Source organism: Convolutriloba macropyga, chromosome 6 (genome assembly GCF_964194025.1).
Source record: "Convolutriloba macropyga chromosome 6, txConMacr16.3, whole genome shotgun sequence".
Lineage (NCBI taxonomy): Eukaryota > Metazoa > Xenacoelomorpha > Acoela > Convolutidae > Convolutriloba > Convolutriloba macropyga.
In genome coordinates, this window is record NC_134473.1 from 4798421 (window position 1) to 4820115 (window position 21695).

At 36.7% G+C, this 21695-nt stretch overlaps 2 protein-coding genes across 2 annotated transcripts; both read right to left on the reverse strand.

Annotated features, from left to right (window-relative positions):
• Positions 1 to 5459: 5459 nt before the first annotated feature.
• LOC142340703 (neuronal calcium sensor 1-like) lies at positions 5460 to 8496 on the reverse strand. The gene is made up of 2 exons (XM_075391400.1): positions 8178 to 8496; positions 5460 to 5929 (listed from the first exon to the last, which is right to left on the reverse strand). The coding sequence occupies exons 1-2, from the start codon at positions 8458 to 8460 to the stop codon at positions 5646 to 5648; spliced, it is 567 nt and encodes a 188-aa protein (XP_075247515.1). The 5' UTR covers positions 8461 to 8496; the 3' UTR covers positions 5460 to 5645.
• Positions 8497 to 20133: 11637 nt separating this feature from the next.
• On the reverse strand, positions 20134 to 21170 carry LOC142340704 (enkurin domain-containing protein 1-like). Its single transcript, XM_075391401.1, has one exon. It carries the CDS (start codon positions 21032 to 21034, stop codon positions 20231 to 20233), a length of 804 nt encoding a protein of 267 aa, XP_075247516.1. The 5' UTR covers positions 21035 to 21170; the 3' UTR covers positions 20134 to 20230.
• Positions 21171 to 21695: the final 525 nt, after the last annotated feature.

The following is a 21695-nucleotide window of genomic DNA, read 5'->3' on the forward strand; positions in this document are numbered from 1 at the left end:
TGAAGCTTCGATTTTGAGTGTTTAGTTGGTTTGCATAGTTTAGGAGCTAATTGTTTGGAGCAGAATTTGGAGCATATTGACTATGTAAACAAAAGGATTGAACGTAAGCGATATGTTGGAGCGAATTGACTAACTGCTTTTTAAGCAAACGAAAGAGAGACTAGCTTTGCAAAAAGATCAAATTGTCAGAAACAGTCAGAATAAAACTCTTAAACGAAAGGAACAAAGTATGATAACAGCAGAAAAAAAAGAATGGAAGATTTTGAGAAAAGCAGCGATAATTATTTAAGAACTCCCCCAAATCCCAAAAATGCACCCTCTAATAGCAATTTTTGCTATAATAAAAGTGAGTATTTATTCCCCATAAGTAGCTACAAGTTTGGGGTTACCAGTTAGTGTTCTCAGGAAGGATGTAATGGGTATGCTAACTAGAAAAAAATTACTGCTAAAGAAGGGAGAAAAACAAAAGATATGTTTTGAAGGATTTGTCGGCCAAATTTATTGAATTTTTGCCGGAAAAAGGACATTTGTTTGCATCTAATGATTACCCACAGTATGAGAGAAAGAAAGCAAAGGAAAGCAGATAACAGTACTTGTCACCAATTTCATTGTTTGAAGAGAAAGCACTTACCAATTGTTTTCATTTTGTGAATGGTAGAAAAAAGAATTTCGATAACTAAAAATGGTTCTTTTATGGTGTAATTGGCCAGGTTTTTGTTTTTTTGTAGAATAATTAGACGGGTTTGGTATAAAAACGCAATTAATGAGATCAGAAGTTTGGTTGAAAGGAAATGACTGAAGAATTGAAACTAAGAAAAGAAACTGAATCAAATTCTTGTTTGTTATTTATATAGTTGTAGTTTTGGATGAAATGTCTTTAGGTAATCATAAGGAGCATCCAGTGGAATGACATTTTCATAGTGAATTTGTGATTAAGGGGCGCATACGGAACAAATCTGAGTAAAAAGGGCAAAAAATTTTTGGTGTTCTGATTTTCAAATTGTCATACAGTTGAGTATATCAGGCGAAATTTGGGAAATTTACAGAACTTAATTGAAACAGAGCTAGGTAAAAGAAACATATTTATAGTTTAAGTTATTATACAGTGGAAAGAATCACTATTGTTAGGACAAACCACGAACTAAAGGAGGTTTTGGAAGTTCAAAAGGTCAAAAAGTTTGCAAGAGAATTATTAGTGGAAATAACGAGTTACGAAGTGAGTTCGATGTTTGAGATAGGACTAATTATTGCTCCGAAGTATTCTTGTGAATAGATTGATAAGTCCAGAAGAGCACAAGGGCTGTTTGGAAGAAATTCCGATAGAGAAAAACTAAAACGCTAGAAAATCAAGCGTCCATAATTCCACCACACCCCGCAAGTCCTGAAAATCCTACTTGAAGTCCATTTGACTTCAAAATTTAACTGGTGACTCTTGGGACCATTAAATACTCAATGAGAAGAACAGCGGGCTTTTCCGGTTTCTGAAACCGTTCATTCTGTCTTTTAAAACAATTTAAAAAAGAGGCGATAACTGATTTTTTTTGTGCCTCTATGAAAGAAACAACACTCTTACCAGAATCAAAATATCTAGCAGAAACGATATTCGAACGCGAAGAACGCAAATTGGTTATTGTTAACGCAAATACAAGTTAGTGTTCTCAGGAAGGATGTAATGGGTATGCTAACTAGAAAAAAATTACTGCTAAAGAAGTGAGAAAAACAAAAGATATGATTTGAAGGATTTGTCGGCCAAATTTATTGAATTTTTGCCGGAAAAAGGACATTTGTTTGCATCTAATGATTACCCACAGTATGAAAGAAAGAAAACAAAGAAAAGCAGACAACAGTACTTGTCACCAATTTCATTGTTTGAAGAGAAAGCACTTACCAATTGTTTTCATTTTAAGAATGGTAGAAAAAAGAATTTCGATAACCAAAAATGGTTCTTTTATGGTGTAATTGGGCAGGTTTTTGATTCTTTGTAGAATAATTAGACGGGTTTGGTATAAAAACGCAATTAAATAGATCAGAAGTTTGGTTGAAAGGAAATGACTGAAGAATTGAAACTAAGAAAAGAAACTGAATCAAATTTTTGTTTGTTATTTATATAGTTGTAGTTTTGGATGAAATGTCTTTAGGTAATCATAAGGAGCATCCAGTGGAATGACATTTTCAGAGTGAATTTGTGATTAAGGGGCGCATACGGAAAAAATCTGAGTAAAAAAGGCAAAAAATTTTTGATGTTCTGATTTTCAAATTGTCATACAGTTGAGTATATCAGGCGAAATTTGGGAAATTTACAGAACTTAATTGAAACAGAGCTAGGTAAAAGAAACATATTTATAGTTTAAGTAATTATACAGTGGAAAGAATCATTATTGTTAAGAAAAACCAGTAACTAAAGGAGGTTTTGTAGGTTCAAAAGGTCAAAAAGTTTGCAAGAGAATTATTAGTGGAAATAACGAGTTACGAAGTGAGTTCGATGTTTGAGATAGGACTAATTATTGCTCCGAAAAATTCTTGTGAATAGATTGATAAGGCCAGAAGAGCACAAGGGCTGTTTGGAAGAAATTCCGATAGAGAGAAACTAAAACGCTAGAAAATCAAGCGTCCATAATTCCACCACACCCCGCAAGTCCTGAAAATCCTACTTGAAGTCCATTTGACTTCATAATTTAACTGGTGACTCTTGGGACCATTACATACTCAATGAGAAGAACAGCGGGCTTTTCCGGTTTCTGAAACCGTTCATTTTGGCTTTTAAAACAATTAAAAAAAGAGGCGATAACTGATTTTTTTGTGCCTCTATGAAAGAAACAACACTCTTACCAGAATCAAAATATCTAGCAAAAACGATATTCAAACGCGAAGAACGCAAATTGGTTATTGATAACGCAAATACAAGTTAGTGTTCTCAGGAAGGATGTAATGGGTATGCTAACTAGAAAAAATTACTGCTAAAGAAGGGAGAAAAACAAAAGATATGTTTTGAAGGATTTGTCGGCCAAATTTATTGAATTTTTGCCGGAAAAAGGATATTTGTTTGCATCTAATGATTACCCACAGTATGAGAGAAAGAAAGCAAAGGAAAGCAGATAACAGTACTTGTCACCAATTTCATTGTTTGAAGAGAAAGCACTTACCAATTGTTTTCATTTTGTGAATGGTAGAAAAAAGAATTTCGATAACTAAAAATGGTTCTTTTATGGTGTAATTGGCCAGGTTTTTGTTTTTTTTGTAGAATAATTAGACGGGTTTGGTATAAAAACGCAATTAAATAGATCAGAAGTTTGGTTGAAAGGAAATGACTGAAGAATTGAAACTAAGAAAAGAAACTGAATCAAATTCTTGTTTGTTATTTATATAGTTGTAGTTTTGGATGAAATGTCTTTAGGTAATCATAAGGAGCATCCAGTGGAATGACATTTTCATAGTGAATTTGTGAATAAGGGGCGCATACGGAACAAATCTGAGTAAAAAGGGCAAAAAATTTTTGGTGTTCTGATTTTCAAATTGTCATACAGTTGAGTATATCAGGCGAAATTTGGGAAATTTACAGAACTTAATTGAAACAGAGCTAGGTAAAAGAAACATATTTATAGTTTAAGTTATTACACAGTGGAGAGAATCACTATTGTTAAGACAAACCACTAACTAAAGGAGGTTTTGGAAGTTCAAAAGGTCAAAAAGTTTGCAAGAGAATTATTAGTGGAAATAACGAGTTACGAAGTGAGTTCGATGTTTGAGATAGGACTAATTATTGCTCCGAAGTATTCTTGTGAATAGATCGATAAGTCCAGAAGAGCACAAGGGCTGTTTGGAAGAAATTCCGATAGAGAGAAACTAAAACGCTAGAAAATCAAGCGTCCATAATTCCACCACATCCCGCAAGTCCTGAAAATCCTACTTGAAGTCCATTTGACCTCAAAATTTAACTGGTGACTCTTCGGACCACTACATACTCAATGAGAAGAACAGCGGGCTTTTCCGGTTTCTGAAACCGTTCATTTTGGCTTTTAAAACAATTTGAAAAAGAGGCGATAACTGATTTTTTTGTTCTTCTATGAAAGAAACAACAATCTTACCAGAATCAAAATATCTAGCAGAAACGATATTCAAACGCGAAGAACGCAAATTGGTTATTTTTCAGCTTAATGGCATTAACGCTAACGAATATTGTACAAAGATAAAGGTAGAAAGATCTTAATTTTCCCTGATTGTTTTGTCATTATGATTATAAGAAAATAGTTAAAAAATGGTTAAAACAAACATTGCTAGATCCACAGGGGGAGCAAACGTATTCATGGGCTAAAGCAGAGAAGTATCAGTAACATGGAAAAGGATAAAAACAGAATGCATGTACTTGTATGAGAACTGTTGAACATGAACCATAAAATTTGTTGGATCTTGAACTTATCAAAGCGAGTTCTTCACGAAATTCCGGTCAAATTGAGCAAACATCTACCTAAGATAAATTGCATCTTGTCACCAAACTTTTACGCCCACAATCGCACTTATACGTTAGGTCAAAATGTTCTAGTAGGAACGACACGTTACGTTTTTCTGATGAAAACTGATAAGGTTGAGTACCCTTAAGCACAAGGAAAACGAGCAGACGCGAGAGAGCGAGTCCGAGAGAGAGAGAGAGAGAGACTTACAAAACTGAAGAACAGCGGTGTCTCAGTGAAAATTGAGAGAGAGAACACTCAATTGGAGCAGTTGGTTCTCAGAGTGAGAAAATTGCAGTTGTTTAGTGAGTTACTTGCGAAAGAACATAGTTTCGCAGTTGCAGTGAGTGAAACTGCAGTTATTCAAAATTTTTGCTTGCGAAGATTATAAGTTTCTGGCCATTAACATAGCTACTGGGAGGCAGAACTTATTTTAGTTTTCTGGGATAGGAAATATAGTGACGGATTTGTGGATACTTGCGGAGAGTGATTGAATTGGTTTGAGTCAGTGTGGACCATTAATGTTTTGATAGAAAAATTCTGTTTGATTGTTGAATTTACTTAATTAACTGTCCCTGGCTATAACATTACTTGTTGCTGGTATTACATATTTCGATTATTAATTCAATTATCCCGAGTGAAGTTTTCAATCAGCCGAGAGAGCAACATTTTTGGGGACAACACAATACGCTCCCTACAACAAGAGGAACTACCAAATAAATCTTTCGGAATCTTGATAGGTTTTTGGGCGCTAGTCAGTCCCCAGCTAGAGGCCTTCCAACGACAAAAATACAAAACTCTACGAAAAAGTTAATTCAAAAATCTAAACGGATTCTCACCAAACGGACAAATCATACTTGAGATACTTTTCAGAAAACAAGAATCGACTGGTTAGCAATTCAGTTGTAAAATTCAACACTTTGAGGCAATTTTACGACCCTGTTGGTTATAAAACAATTTTACCTATTAAGCGTAATATTCAGAGTTCAATGACTTGTTTCTCAAAACAGATTTTTACAACCAGTGTTAATTTAAAATTAATAAATTTAAATTTTCATTCTGTTTTCAAAAATAGAGTATCTATAATTTGGTCATCAATTCACATATGTACAATTTACAGCGGATAGAAAATATCACAATTTGGCTTCTAAAACCAACTACCTAAACGTTAGTTGTTATCATTACTTCCCTGATATTCTATATTCCTTGCTGAATAACTCTGAGAATATTCGGGTCTTCATCAACCCCGTCTCTAAACTCTTCCAAACTGATGAAGTCGTCTCTGTCGATGTCCATGGCAGCAAACATACTTTCGACTTTGCTAGTCGCAGCCTCCCTTCTCACTTCATCGTGTGCGTAGTTCTTCCCAATCATCAGGTAGATACTGTCTACTACATTTAGGAGTTCATCTCTCGATATTTTACTGTCACTGTCTGTGTCGTAAAGAGCAAATGTCCACAGGACCTTTTGCGCGTTTGTACCTGAATGAAATTAAACTATTGAAACAGTTCTGGTGCTTTAAAATGTTTTGTTGTTTTGAAATACCAATAATTCTAGCTTCGTACTCGTAGACGTGTTATGTATATATAAGTAGCAAAATGATCTTCCATGAATTCCTAGTTTAAAATTAATAGATTAGGAAAAACATTTTGATAATTTACAAAAATGGTGGAATTGTAGATTATGGAATTAGAGATACATTCGATAAAAATTACTACTCAAATCAAACAAAGAAGCTCGGTAATGAGTTCGCCCATTACGTTTTGAATACGAAAAGTGATAGGCTAAATTGAATGTCAAACTGACAAACGTTAGAACGCTAGGAAATCAAATTCACAATGATTCAAACAAATTTTCATTTAAATTGTTCTGCAAAAAATTGCACGCCTTGTCCGAACAAAAAGTATAACGGGCGATAACGCTTTTGCTTTATAATCACGAAAATTCATTGGCAAGAGCGCTAGTAAACTTAACAAAAATCACTATCAGAGAATTTGCCCATTTATGCAAGAAAGTAATATCTAAGGCACGTCACTTTCCATAGCATAAAACGATGTGGATAAAGAAAAACATGATTTTATATGTAAAGAGAAGAACTAAAAAGAGCATAACAAAAAACATTTAAAAACTTCTTTTACAAGTCACCTCTAATGAAACAAACCATTGAAAAAATTGTTCTAAGCACGAAGTTCTGCAAATAGGTAACTTCATTCAAAATTTTTAATGAAACCCAAAAGGATACTACAAGGCATATGGTGAAGTTTCCACAATTTTCTTGATTATTCTTGCTCAGTAAATTCACAAAATTGTAATTAACAGACCAATTTACTGGATATTTGAAGCCATAATTTCTTTTTTGATTCTTAAGATTTTTAGAAATATAGAAAGAATTATCTATTAACAATTGATTTTGCGCCAGTTTTTATGAAACAAATATGCAAATTCTCTAAAAATGGTCAACATTTTGCAGAAATAGTGTTAACTTTTTCAACAACCATTTATGGACTTCAAAACAAAAGTACACCATTACGCAAAATATTTTCAAAAACAAATCTGCGAAAAAAACGGTCATATTCATAGGAGGTATTGAAACGGACAAAAAAAGATTAACCGATGGTCAAAAAACTTTAAAACCCCGACAATTCCACTCAAACAGCGTTAATTGAATACCTGGTCTCACAAAATAAGATTATCCGGTAATACACCATAACTGAAAAACATCTTTGAGCTAGACATAACTGCAGAAAACGCCATGCAAAAAACTATTGTTGTTACATTAGAGACCAATTTAAACATGCACCGACTAACGTTCGACAAATTGCTCTTAAAAGACAGGCGGGGCATTTTGGTTCCATAGGGTGTAGCCCAGATAAATTTTTAAAGAAAAGAACCGACCCTGGAAGATGTCGAACGACAGGCGGGGCAATTCAATTCATAGATGAAAGTAGCGTCGATAAATTGTTAATGGGAGCAAAAATTTTGTACTGGGAATAGGTCCGGGCCCATGATCTCATGCTTGCCACATTGCCGCACTAACCACTCGTCTATCGTCTTCTTGCAACCCATTATATTACAATCAATTTTGTTTGAGCAACATACTTAATTTCTGAATGAGAGCAAATAAGATCACGCAAAAAGCAACAGGTCAAGTATCAAAAAGTAACTCGAGAGCGAAGAAAGTTCTAAAACAAAAGCGCAAAAGGGTCAAGCAAAAAAATTGCGAAGAATAAAAAAGACACGTTTACAATAATTGCTCAAACTTCGTTCGAAAACAATTAAATATCAGTTATAAAAGGATGCATTCTAGCATGTGGGGGGGGGTCCATTCCAATTATTTTCATAAAAATAAACCAACTAATGTCGGAAGAATTGCTCTCGAACAACAGGCGGGTGGAAAAACATTTCACCCCGCCGGGATTCGAACCACTGACCTCCCGATCCATAACCTGATGCACTGACCACTCGGTTTTCATGTCCTTGTCTTTGCTTTGCTGCAACCGACTTTATATTAGCAACAAGCTTTACTTCAGAGTGAGAGCAATAGAGATCACTCAAAAATGAAGAACGAAAGCGTGAAAAAGTCACTTGAGAAGTCAAAGAATGTTCTAGAAGAAAAGCGCAAAATTGTCAAGCAAAAAATTTGCATAAAAAAGACCAACACGTTTACAATAATTACTATGAACTTCGTTCAAGAGCAATTAAACATCAGTGAATAAAAAATCTGCTCACCTCGTGCTGTTATATTGAGGGATAGAAGAAAATCATCAAATGTTAAGTGGCCTTTTTGTCCTCTGTCAAATACGCGGAACACATGCATTGCAAATTGGTCTGGTTTCCCATCAGGGTGAAATACTCTGTAAACTTGTTGAAAGTCATGCTGGTTCATTTTCCCCTCTGGGTAGTCGTGCATGAAATATCTGTACCACATTCTCACTTCACTCTCATTGAAAGCTGTTTTTTCTAGATATTCTTGCAACTTTGGAGTCGATAACTTGCTCGCTGATCTGCCCATTTCAACCTTGAAAAAAATATCCAAACTGTTTAGATATGACATCAAAACACTGTCCTCTTTTTCAACCATATTTGTTTAACCGTTAATTATTCCAAACCGATTATTTCACAGCTCTCATTTCACCTCGATTTTGATCTTCATATAATCGGTGCTATTAAAAATGGTACCAAAATTATATGGCAAGGCCTAATGTGTACCGCAACGGGACAGTAACGCAACGAGCCATGGGAATAAAATATCCATTTAGTTATGAGAACACATGCTTGTAATGCTGAATGCTTATTTGAGAGGTGAAATGATATGGTGTTAAAAATGAAATATAATGAGAAAAACTGCAAAGACAATAAGACTTCCAAAAACTATCTATATCTAACCACCAATCTGAAAATTGACGATGAGCATAAGTTTTGCCACAGAAAACAAGCTACTTTTGTTTCTAAAAATTGATTACCTGCGAATTTTTAAAGTTCTCTACCCAAATAACAGTTTAGCTTTGAATCAAAACATGCTTATAATGCCGACCACTAAACTGAGGGGAAAATGATAAAGCGGGGGGGGGGGGGGTGCACTGATAATAAATTACTCGGGATTGAAATAATCGGGGTGAAAAGAAATAGAACCAACAAGAAAATAACTCGCATCTAATTAGTAGAGATAAAAATTGGATAATAATCGTTTCTAATAAATCGATAACAAAAAACAAATTGATAAAAAATTGTGTCACGCTACTATTGGTTTGTTGTTTTAACTTGAGTACAGCCATGTCATCATCGAAATTTTAGATTTTTCAACAATCATGTCATCTAAGGATAAAAATCACATCCGATCTCTTAAAGAGCTCCATCTTCTGCATTCGAGGCTTTAGGACATTTAGTAAGCGCACGGGGGGGGGGGGGGGGGGTCGAGCGCAAGGCGCTTGGTTACGGGTGGAACGATATTCAGGATTGATCGAGGGGGCTGATGTGAGGGGAGGGCGTCCAGGGAGAGGGTGGCAGTAAAGTTCAAGGGGTGCAAAGTGGGGGGAGGGGTCCATCTCCAAGAACCGCCCATCACACCAAGAAAATGTCTTCAAAACAGTTTCGTTGAATTGCACACTCAGAGCCTAGTTGGCTGAAAGGATCTAAGAGACCTTAATGACCTCCGGGCGTTACCAGTTTATCCTGTTTTTAAAGACGAAAAGTCAAATGAGTCAGACGAAAAATTGTCAAGTGAAAAATCGAAAAAAAGACCACTGGTTAATATAATTGCTACAAACTTCCTTTGAGAGCAATTAAAAACTCAGGTCTAAAAAACTGCAAAATTGACCTCTTTGAGCAAAAAGAGCCCTCTGAATCAGCCTGCCCTGCAAACATTTTACTTCACGAAACTAATTAACTTTGTGTTAGAAAAAACAGAGCACCAATCTAATCCAAACCCTTGTATTATAAGACAAACCACGATGAGACAAATAATAGCCCCAGCTATTGCCTGGAAGCTATTAAAAACATCACGCATTATTTGAATAGGTAACAACAAAAGCGTCATACAAAAGCACCAACTAATTGCTGACGGCGTCTGACAGTTGCCGGGCAACATCATTGTGCGGTCTGTACACGTCAGCAATTCTGAAGAAAAAGGGTAAAATAAGGAATTTCCTCGAGGAGAAATATAACCACAGTAGAGGTATTTTTTAATTGAGGCAATTAAGCGCTTGATATTGGCTGCTGTTTCTATAAAATTTTGCTTACAAATTACTTGAACATGAAACTTATTCCTCCAGGACTCTCATGAGCACCCACGCTAAGGTCAGACTCCTTTTGGCAGGAAGCGTGTAAAAAAACAGCTTCCACGGGTTTCTGATTGGGTAGTGGTGCCATCAGGTCAGTAACTTCTGTTCTTGAACAAACCATAAACCTGCTTGATTCCATCCAAAACAATTGTCTCTTTTTCATGCCGCTTCAGCAGAGGTTAGGGACCCATCTAGTAAGGCAGACCCGATGTGGGCTCCTTTTACAGCCTTTTAGTATAAAGAGCTAGGGCTACTTATTTCTGCGCGCAAAGTAGGCTTACCTATATCTCTCAGACTAACCGACTCAGTAAAACACTGAGAGTAAACTTCTTTTATTACGGTGGTTAAGAAGTATAGCAACGGAGTCAATGTTATACACATGGTGTATCTAACTAATAGACTGACTTCAGTTAGTTCAGTTCTCTCTATATAAAAGAGAATAGTGTCTTCTCAGTCTCTGAATGGTTGGAGGTGCACATTCAGTATTTCCACTGCTACACTAGCAGTAACCATAAATGAATAAATCTGACATGAAGAAACCAAAACAATAAATGAAGTCCTTGAAAAAGCGACTTCATTCAGCTATAAAAACAAATTACGCTCAGGCCAATAAGTAAAAATCAAAACAAAATCACGCTATTATAATACAAGCATAGAAGAGATGAATATTCGACAGAAACTTCGTAATACGGTTATACGAGCTCTGTGTTTCAGTTTGGACACAGTCTTATGTGGCGATAGACAGTAGGAGTAAATCGGTTTTTCTCTGAACGCAGGATACGTCATCGTAATATCTCTTCCGAGTTATCTGAGAGGACCGTTGAAGATGCTATGGGTGAAGTCACGAGCTCAGCTAGTGATGGTCACTCCGTTACCTTTGTCGAAGATACCGCTGTCGGAGTGAGAGATACTGATTGAGAGAACAGGCTGAACGGAAAGAGAGAACGTCTTTTATCTCGCTCAGTCTTTTCTCTCGGACAAGAAAACACTGAACGGCTAGACTGAGTTACAATTCGCTGAGTTGAACTTTGGTGGAAGGTCAATTTACCTGACCGCCTTAAATTTGGCTCCAAATAACCTGAGTGCGCATTTAACTAGGATACAGCTGTAGAAAGAGTTGCTGACTTAGCTTAGAGCAAGTTTTCCATGTCCATGGGTTCGGCAGTTAAGGCTGCTGACGCAGCAGATGGCAAAAGTCCCGTGGCCACGTGTTCGGCAGCTTAGATTGCCCCGCGATGCAGCGCTCCAACAATGGTCCCACTACTTTAGTATCGGTCGTGGTTGACCGTTCCCCTTTCAACGCCAGAAAATGCACTCTTGGCTTAACAGCCAGCGAATCTAGTCCACTCTGTCTCTGTTTCAGATGAAAAACCACTAGATCAAAATATAAGGAGTTTTTGTCTAACACTCCTGTAGCTACTCATCTTTTCCATTTAATCAAAAAGCTTTCGAAGCTAAGTCAAGCAACGCATTGAAGCGGATCTTTGTTCTGATTTTTATTTACGTGTTTTTATTTACTAGGTAACATCCTACGGCCCGGTAACATCCTCCGGACGAAGTAGGGCAAATCGGTGCAAGCTTCACAAACGGGCGGACGAGTGAACAGGTCGAATTACGTAAGACAGCGAAGCATGCGACGCTATCGGAGCCGTAAAGGAGTTCTACAATCCGAGCTGTATGGTAGTAACCCCTAGGGTTGGCTTTTTCAACTACCCAGACCAAATCACCGGTCTTAAGGTGTTGCTCGACAGGCGTCCACCACTTTTAACGTCGGTTCAGCGTCGGTACGTACTCTCTATTCCATTGGGACCAAATAGCTTTAAAGTACGACTGCGCGGGCATAGCATTTGCGATGATCAAACTCATTACTGCCAATAAGAGACGTAACACCGGTAGAATATTCACCCAATAGAAAATCGTTGGGCGTTAAAGGATTCCAATTGCTAGGGTCAGAGCTTACGGACGTTAGCGGACGCGAATTGAGATGCTCCACGAGACAAAAGCTAGTTTGCAACATAATGCGTGAGACGACGCGTGCCAAAAATAGTATACAACACGCCCTTGAAACTTTGTACCAACTTCTCTCTGTTATCACCCTGTGGGGCGATGGGAGGGTTGAACATCCACTTTATATCTTTGCTGGCGAGCTCAGCTTCAAAGGAGCTGGTGATCCACTTTGCAATGTTTTCACGGAGTGGTCGAGTAATAATTTGTTTCAATGTCCCAGTTACAAGTAATTTTTTGAGATGCTGGCGATTTCTTTCGAGGTGAATTTGAAATGAAATCCAAAACTAAGCGAAAACCTTGAGATAAAATTTTAACAAATTTATCTCCGAAGTCGATTGAAGCTATTAGAGGAGTATAAGTTGCCGACCTGAGACGTTTGCCGTTTATTGTGACACGTTCGAATAATTTTGTTCTCGCGTTGAAGAGGAAGGAAGGGGGACGCGAGAACACATAGCTCAATGGTTGTGGATGAAGGGCCCTCAAATTGAATCGTCTGAGGTATCTTGAGGCGGCTCATAGTTTGGTTGATCTTCCGGCCTTGGGGGTTGCTGGGTCATCTCGTCGTGGCGGTGGTTCGTCATCCTCATCTTCGGCATCGCTTTTCCCGACCCACCAAGGCTGGTATCTTGTACGATTGGTTGACCAAAATAGTTCATCTGGATTTTGTTCCCTCGTACTCGTATGTTGGAGCGGATCCTCTGTGGGAATTGAGAACATTGAGAGTTATGTATTCTTGCTCCGGGGGTACCTCATCCCCCTAGAAACAGCTCTGCTCCTTACATATTCTCGTTTTCAGCATTTGGGTCCATGTTTGGTGCTTCCATAGCGGCGACGAGGATGTCCAATTCTACAGAAGATTGAACTTAGAGAGATTCCAGAGGTTGTTTCTTCATTCTCCTTTGGAGGAAATTCTTGTTGTCCCGATTAATGGCGAAATTAGTACTCTTTGCTCAATATCCTGTAAATATATTCCACACTGACCCATCTGATAAAGCCAGTAATAAAACAGGAGTTTTAGTCTATCCCTGCTGTAGTTACTCTTCGCCTCTTCCTATTTATCTTTTACAGAAAAAAAAATAAATGATAAATTGTTTTTCAAATCTCAACTAATCTTGTATTGTTGTGATACAGTGACTGTCTGAAGACGAAATTGATGAATTAAATACTCTGATCAGAAATGGGTGCTTTCTTTCTTATCCTCTTATCAACAATGCGCTTCAGAAAGACGAGACCCGCGGAGCTCCCGGCAAAGTCACGGGAGGATTTTCGGTTTGCAAATAGAGGTCCTGCAGATCGTGAAGTCCTGTCTCCTCTGCAAAATTTACGGCAGCACCCCTTTTATTAATAACAGCCGTCTTGACTTTTCCACTCTATTCAGGTCATAAAATCCATTTGATTCAACTACGTCCAGCACAAGTACATCGTTTGGCTGAGACACCTTAAATAAGGAATTTGCTTCGAGAAAATTAACCACAGTCGAGGTATTTTTTAAGGAAGACGCTTTACAAGCAGAAATCATCTCTTGAACTTCTATCTCTGAGTGAGGGCATTAATGTTTATAAGAAACAGTAAGGTGATGTTTATTGACTTTGACGACAAAAAACGACCGAGTAAGGTGTCTATATCTGTGATGAACTTAACAGCAATCCGGACCAAACAAACGTTTTTACACTGATGTCATGGAGCTGGAAAGTTAGCGCCAGCTGTTATTATTGGTTTTTTACCATAACTCCATTCGTGACCCTGTGGGGGTCGATCTTCTCAAATTTTTTTGACTTCAACAAGTCGTCTGGGGCCAAATTCCACTTCTCTCCCTTTAATATGTTCGTTGGGGGCTTTGAGTATTTTGTCAACAGAAAGACCTTGGGGTTTTCCGCCTCTGTACGATCACAATAAACGTAACAATTGCTTCTCAATAAAAGGTCATCTTTTCTGAGCCTATTCTACTGCCAGCCTCTTCTATTGCACAGCGCAAAGAACAAGAGAAACCCCGGTAAAGTGTTTACCAAACATGCAAAAATTTTATTCATTTTCAGGGGAGATCTCGTGGACAAACTACGTTAGGTTATCACAAGACTTTATCTACAATCATTCGAGTTTATTTGCACTGATAGCGAATAGAAAAGAAGACTTCAAAGCGGTGGAAATCGCAATTATAAGGCACAATGATCATTGTAAGATTTTTATCGAATTTTCGACACGCAAATTTTTGCCCTGCGCCAACTTTAGTTTTATAGTTTCCGGTTTAATGATAGTTACAAGGAAATACTACACTCCAAGATTGCTTTGTTCAAAGGATTGAAAACTTATGAGGCACGGTTTTTTGTTTTCATGACCTGAACCCTAACACCTGACGGCAAGGGTGAAAGAACCGCGATGTAGAGAATATTAGCCACCACAAATATATCTAATTTAGTATGTGCAGTTTTTCGTGTCAAGGTCACAATGAACAATTGACATGTTCAAGATTGTCACTGAAATTAGAAAGATCGAAAAAACAATGAACGCAGCCTCAGAACCAAAGTTAAATAAACTGTTGCAGAAATTAGAAAAACCTAAGTTCGAAAATGAACTTAAGAACTCAGCCTTAGAATCAAAGTGAAGAAAAATACCCTGCAATGAAGAATTTAACCATACTTTTTAGGAGATTGTCGAGAGACCCAAAATCTCACGATGGTGTGGGTTTCGTAGAATTTCTGCGGTGACACTATTTCCAACATAAACTGATATTTTAGATCTTTGAATGATTTTCAGCTCTGAGCTTATCAATTAGCCTTCTAGAAGTCGAACATCTAAAATTTCAAGCTTACCTATTATTATAATTGGATTGTAAAAAATAAACAGCGCAAAAATGACCGTTGGCAACTGCTCGCAGAGGCTATTAAAAGCCAGAAACCTATGTCATTTCTGACTTAATGCAAATATATCTCATATGTCCGTAGTTTCTAACGCGAAAACCGCCAGATACCGTTGACTTCTAACTCACAAACCACAAAATTGCAGCTTAGCTCAACTTATTGACTTATCAGGAGCTCATTTCCATTTTTTGCACAAAAATTTTTGAAAGTAATTCTTCGCCAAAAACCGACTAGGAAAACAATGGAATATTGAATGGGAGATGATACCAGGAAGTTCACCCTAAAGTTTAAATTTCCTCCTATGATTTGATGCACCATAATTTGGGAAAGCTGTTTCTAATCAGTAAAACTTTCTGGTCTGTTTCATTTGACTTCGCTATCATTCTTATTAGGCTGAAAAAAATTTTATAAAGAGACAAATATAAAGCTTTCAAAAAACTTACTTTTTCATAAGGGGCCTCAAGAATAGACAAAAATTAAATATACCCGTTGAATACAGCAAATAGCAAAACTGTTTGATTACCAAAGACTGTGACATAAGAGCAGCAGAGTAAAATCATTTTTAGAACTTGGCTCAATTTGCAACAATACAGTTTAAAAAGACACAAATTTTGATTAAAAATAACGAAAACTAGTTTCGCCAAAATGCACAACAAACTTTTACCATCTTTCATTTATCACAGTCCAATTGAGCCCAAAAAAAAGATATTACGAAAAAGTTTTATAGAATATTATGAGACCCCCGATTTCTTTTCAGATTACCAGTTTTCAATTAATGTCAAAAACAATGAACTGTGCCAGCAGACAGTTTTAGAAGATACTACAGACGGATCAGACTACTTTTGTCTTTCTCGGTACAACTTTGTCTTCCTAAAATATGTCACGATATTCTCCTAATACACAGTTGACTCTAATTTGCAAATTTGAACAGAAATCAACCAGTTTTCCCAATAAAACGTTAAAAATGAGCTTATATCAAAGGCCATATCTCAATTAATTTGTCGCAATTTGACTAAAATATAACCAGACAAGGAGGCTCGGTAATGTGCAATCGCACATAAGGTTCCGACCCCGCTCATCCACAATTTTGACATAATTATCTACCAAATGAGGAACAGATAGAAAAACCCGAAAATTATTTTTGGGAATCCCAAAAACCGCCCCCAAAAAAAACCCAAAAAAGCCTAAGTATATTTCAAAAAAATAAAGTGTGAACAAAAACATAGCCTCCAAAGCAAATAATCAGTGGAGTAAAAAAATGATCTACTAGATTGATGAGATGTGCCAATATTAAAAAAAGCGAGTTAAGACGAACAGCAAAATCAAACAACAATAACACACATTGATTACATCAAAAACTTTATGTCCGTTTTAAAAAATAAAACTTAAAAACAAAGTCAACACACCGTCAGATAAAACTGAAACTAAACAAAATAACTTATGAATCACCAGAAAAAATAAGGGACCAGTACATAAAAAGGTTTGGTAACAATTAAACAAATAGAACAAAAACAGTTAACTCAAAAAATTAATTATTTTTTAAAACAAATAATTTCAAAGTAATGAAATCCATCAAAAAAATCCCATATCTTTATTAACACCAATGCTTCTATAGAAGGCCATTAAGACCTGTCCATATTCAATTTTTTATGCGGCTAAAAAGAATAACAAAAAGACAACAAACAAAAATTCAATTAAAACTTGCGAGAAAACGTGTCGAAGCCGTAAAGCCATATTTTGGCCTTATATATGTTCGACTGCGCCTTCTTCAAACTTCAATAATTTAGTATGTGGCCTTTCAAAAATGACTAGATAACAAGTAGACAAAGAAAAAAATGCGCAAAAGTAACACTTTTGACTTTTTTTGCAAAAGTCATCAAAATCCATTAATTACGAAATGAAATAATTAAATAGGTTCGTTTATTCGTCCAAAGGAAGCCCTTGAGACCTGCAATTATCCAGAATATGTCTTGCGTCTACAAAAAGAACGTCTAATATGACAAAAATCAAATAACTTTTTTGTGAAATACAGGTGTCGAAGACCGTAAGGTTATGACAAATTCCTTAAAAATATTAAATTTTGTGACACCAATCCCATTAAAAACCTTCCCTTGACACCAATTTAGTCATATTGACCTGTAATTAACGAGACTAGGTAATGAAAAGACAATAAAAAAATAACAAAATTGCGAAGTTAAGTTTTTTTTATTTTGGAAAACAATTAATTTCAAAGTCATGAAAGCCATCAGCTATCTACTAATATGAGAATATCGTCCCATCTATTCTTCCATGAAAAGCCAAAGAAACCTGTCATTATACTAGAAACTTCTTACGACAAAAATGACAAAGTAAAAACGACAGCTGAAGAAAATAAAAATTTGATTTAAATTCTGCAAGAAAGAAGTGTCGAAGCCGTTAAAATGATAATCTATTTCTTTCAGGATTTTTACATGTTCAATTGTTCCTTATTTTGAACGCCAATAAAGTGATATGAGAACTGTCAATAAAGTGATAATGTGACAAAACTAGAAAACGTGAAAAACTGGCAAATATCAAAACAGAAAATCTGGTAGTATCAAAGCCAAAAACAAATAACCTAATGCTTAAAACCGCAAAAGATATTTAAATTTAAATCAATAGAAAAAGAAGCATTCTTTCTTTGCTGACACTAAGCTAAAAGTTGACCAAACTAAGAAAAAAAAGAGGAAAATTTCATTAAGCTATTATTTATTTAAAAATCAATTATTTATCAATTGTTTAAGTCAAAACGACCATAAGCTTAAAATTAAAAACTAAATGTATTAGCTTTGAGTTGCATAGGAAGCCAATTAAACCTATCACTCCTGAGCTTTGATTTGATGAAATCGGTTCTTTAATTAATATAAAAAAGATAAATTACAATCCGAATTCTTTTTGGATTGTAGCAGTCCAAGGTTGTTCCAAAACTAGCCCTGCTAATGCTTCTCGTCCATTAGAAACACTTAAATTTTCGAGTGTTATAGATAGAAATAATTTGTTAGTTAATAACTCAAAACTATATTCTGCGTTTTTTGATAATCAATGAGTAAAGTTAGCAAAACATAACCGACTAACGTCGGGCGAATTGCTCTCAAACGACCGGCGAGCGGTTGGCTTCGTCAGTAGCTAGCCACGGGGGGTGCACTGAAGGCTGATGGGGGCAACACTGGGTTGGGGGGCAACAGCGCGGTGGGGATGGGGGTCAACGGGGGGGGGGGTTCTCAACCTCTCAGAACCGCCCTTCACACCATAAGTTTAAGTCTCCAAAACAGTTTGAGCTGAAACAGAGCTGAAAGGCTCTAAGAGCACTTAATGCCCGCTGGGCGCTACCTGTTTATCCCGTTTTTGCGGACAAAAAGTCAAAAGCGTCAGACGAAAAATCGGTCAAGCGAAAAATCGCATAAAAAAAAAGACCAACAGGACTAATATAATTGCTACAAACTTCTTTTGAGAGCAATTAAAAACGGCAAAGTTTTAATTACAGGGCACTCTCAACAGAAGTTGAAGTAGGAATAGACCTCTTTTGAGTATATAAAGATTGTATTAGTGTTGTTTGGGGTTGTACTTCCGGCAAATTTAATCAAAGTGGACTAAAGAAGCTTATTTCGTGCTGTTTTTGATGAAAAACGTTGGTTTTTGAAATATTTAGCCAGAATTTTTGGCAAAAAATTAAATCAAAATAATCAAAAATACTTTGTTTGTCTTATAAAATAAAATCGACAACACTATTCATAAAAATTTTAAACAAATTTTAGCAAAATTAACGAAAATTCCGGAAAATGTGAATAAAATTGACGGAATTCACTCTACTTTTCTCAAAGTTTAAACCCCGATAACTCCCTGTAAAAAACGAAAATAAAAAAAATCTTTTTAATTCCATATTCTACGCTGGACGAACTTTCTAATGATACCGGTCTCAACGATGAACATATCGATCAGCGAAAACTGTCTGAACAAAAAAACCCATGAGTATATAGTTCCTCCCTCCTCAAGAGGGGTCGGAACAATAAAAACAGCCGCATTGCGCTCAAACGACAGCCGAGAGTAAATTGTGCCGTTCTTTAGCGGTAATCATTTTAACGGGCTTAAAATGATGGTTTAAACGATTATCATAAACCATGTCCTCAATTGATTGATTTTGGGTCATCAATTCTGAATGAGCAATTTAGTGAAAGTAGAAATGGAGAAATCAAACGTGATAAAGGTCACCCGCGAACTCAAAAGCATGAAGAAATAGATCAAGCAAAAAATCGCATCAGAAAAGACTGCAGAACTAATATAATTGCTGTCACTTGAGAGTAATTAAACAGCCATAAAATAGTCAAATATTGATATTTTGAAAAAATTAATATGCGATTCACAATGTCCATAAATGGGCAAGTATCAGATTTTTTTCTCTAAACTAACTTTGGAATTTTTATGAATTTGAATTCTAAATGCAGGGAACACATAATAGCAAAAAAGCTATTCAAGTTCGCATTGCAACGACTAGAATTATGTCGAAATTGGCCAAAATCTTGTTCCAATTCACAATTGTCAAAAAGTGTTTTTTTTCGAAAACTGCGTTCTCGAAATTCGGGATCTATTCTGTTTTGCCCCTCCCCCCAGCTTAGTGGGCTTATATCTTTTACGCACCACAGGCGCACGTACCATTTTTTTACATAGTAACGTGCTATATAACGACATATAATTTTTAACTGGGGGCCAAAACAAAATAGATCCGAAATTTGTTTTTGTTGATCTTTTCCGTTTGTGTCCCCCCAGCATAGTGTGTTCATATCATTTGCACCCCCCAGACGCACGTGCTATATTTTTACATAATGATTTACCATGTAATGGCACGTGCTCTATAACGTACGGGGGTGGGGCACAAACAGAAAAGATCCGTTTTAGTAGTTCAATTCTATGCTCAAAACCTATCAGATACCTCTGAAGTTTGTCTGGAATTTGCACCTGTGCAAATTTCAGATAGAACAACAAGACTCAATTTAGTAGAAAATCTTGCGAGCGTTTAAAGAGACATATTCAAAAACATAGATTTAATCTATTATTATACATATCTCACAAGTAAATACATTATTTACAATTTTATTTCAATTTGATTTTATTTATCGCCACTTCACTGATCAATTTTAACAAAAACTTTTGGACGTGCGAAGATCAGGATAGCCTCCTCAGCAGACGCTAGCTTCGATTCAATTTCCTGTTTCCTTTGAGTTGCCTTCTGACTCCTTATTGCAATTGGTAGCTTCTGCAGTTCTGCCAGAAGCTCTTTTCTTGAGTCCTCCAGCTCCCGCAAAGTTTTCTGTCTTTCTGCTTCTGACATCTTTCGATGACCAGGAGGCATTTCGGGATCCGGCTGACTTGCTATTTCCAATTCAAACTCCTTCTGCCATTGTTGTTTTCGATCCGCTATATATTTAGGTACTTTTCCTCTACGTTGCTGAATAGCATTTTCTTTTCGCTCTGCTTCTTCCCGTTTGGACATCATTTCCTGATATGATTTGGGGTTAGTTTTATTTAGAGTAGCAATGCATTGGGTGTTCATCTGGACAAAGTTAGGCTTTTCCTGTAAATTTATGGATAGATCTGATTCTGATGCCGTCTTCTTCAGGGGGGCACTTGCAGGCCTTGAATGTGCTTTTAGAAAGTTTGAATTTTTTGGAGCTTCATTGGTCGTTTCCAGATTCTGCTTCACTTTCGATTGTACACTGCTGTATTTCACATTCGAAGTCATTGGCCTGACTGGTCCAAAAGTCTGGGTTATCTCTCGCGTTGTGTGAACTTCTTTATTCTTTTTCTGAATTTCTCGCATTTTGTGAACATTTAAAGCCATGTGATTTTTGTTCGAGTGCGATTTGTAACCAGTAGCTATTTGGTGCTTGTCCAGTCCGAACATCAATCCAACAGAGCCTTTATGCATTTGATGAATCTTAGCCGCAGATGGGCGAATTTTTGGTTGAACATAGTAATCGGGTCTCGCGCTCAGAGTGCCACGCCTGTGTTGCTCCACATAGTTGTCAGGTGGATATGGACAGGAAGACAATACACCACTTGCCATATCTGAATCAAAACAACCTGCACCACCACATGCATAAAACCTGAGTTATTAATAAAGAATAGAAGGTTATGTAGAGGTAACGTGTCTTACCCATTATAGCCCCCTCCCCACGAAAGTTTTTTTTCGGGTCTTTACCATTATAGCCCCCCCCCCACCTTAGTAATCAGATAGCCTTTAGCCCCCCTCCCCATCCTGGTAATTATAACACAATGGGGGCTATAATCTCGTGGGGGTGGCTATAATGGGAGAGACCCCTTTTTTCTTGCAAATTCAATGAGATAAGAGGGTGTGTTCCACCCAAAGAACGGAATAGTAAGCCCCTTCAAAACATCACAGCAGCGTACTTAAATTTACCGCAAAAACGCATTGTATATCTAACTTACAGCAACATATTAGGCTCTGGGAGAGCCACGTCAAAAGTTGAAAAAACACTATTCTAATTAGGTGTCTAGCACACCCTCCCGCAAGACAAGACCTAAAGTATTATCAACCTCAGTTACAGTTTAAGTACCACGGGAGCTTC

Excerpts from the sequence above, each read along its gene's own strand:
- LOC142340703 (XM_075391400.1), bottom strand. The coding sequence starts at position 8,460 with ATGGGCAGATCAGCGAGCAAGTTATCGACTCCAAAGTTGCAAGAATAT. Across the intron at positions 5,930-8,177 it reads CCTCAATATAACAGCACGAG|GTACAAACGCGCAAAAGGTC; the intron begins GTGAGCAGATTT and ends AATTTCATTCAG.
- LOC142340704 (XM_075391401.1), bottom strand. The coding sequence starts at position 21,034 with ATGCATAAAGGCTCTGTTGGATTGATGTTCGGACTGGACAAGCACCAA.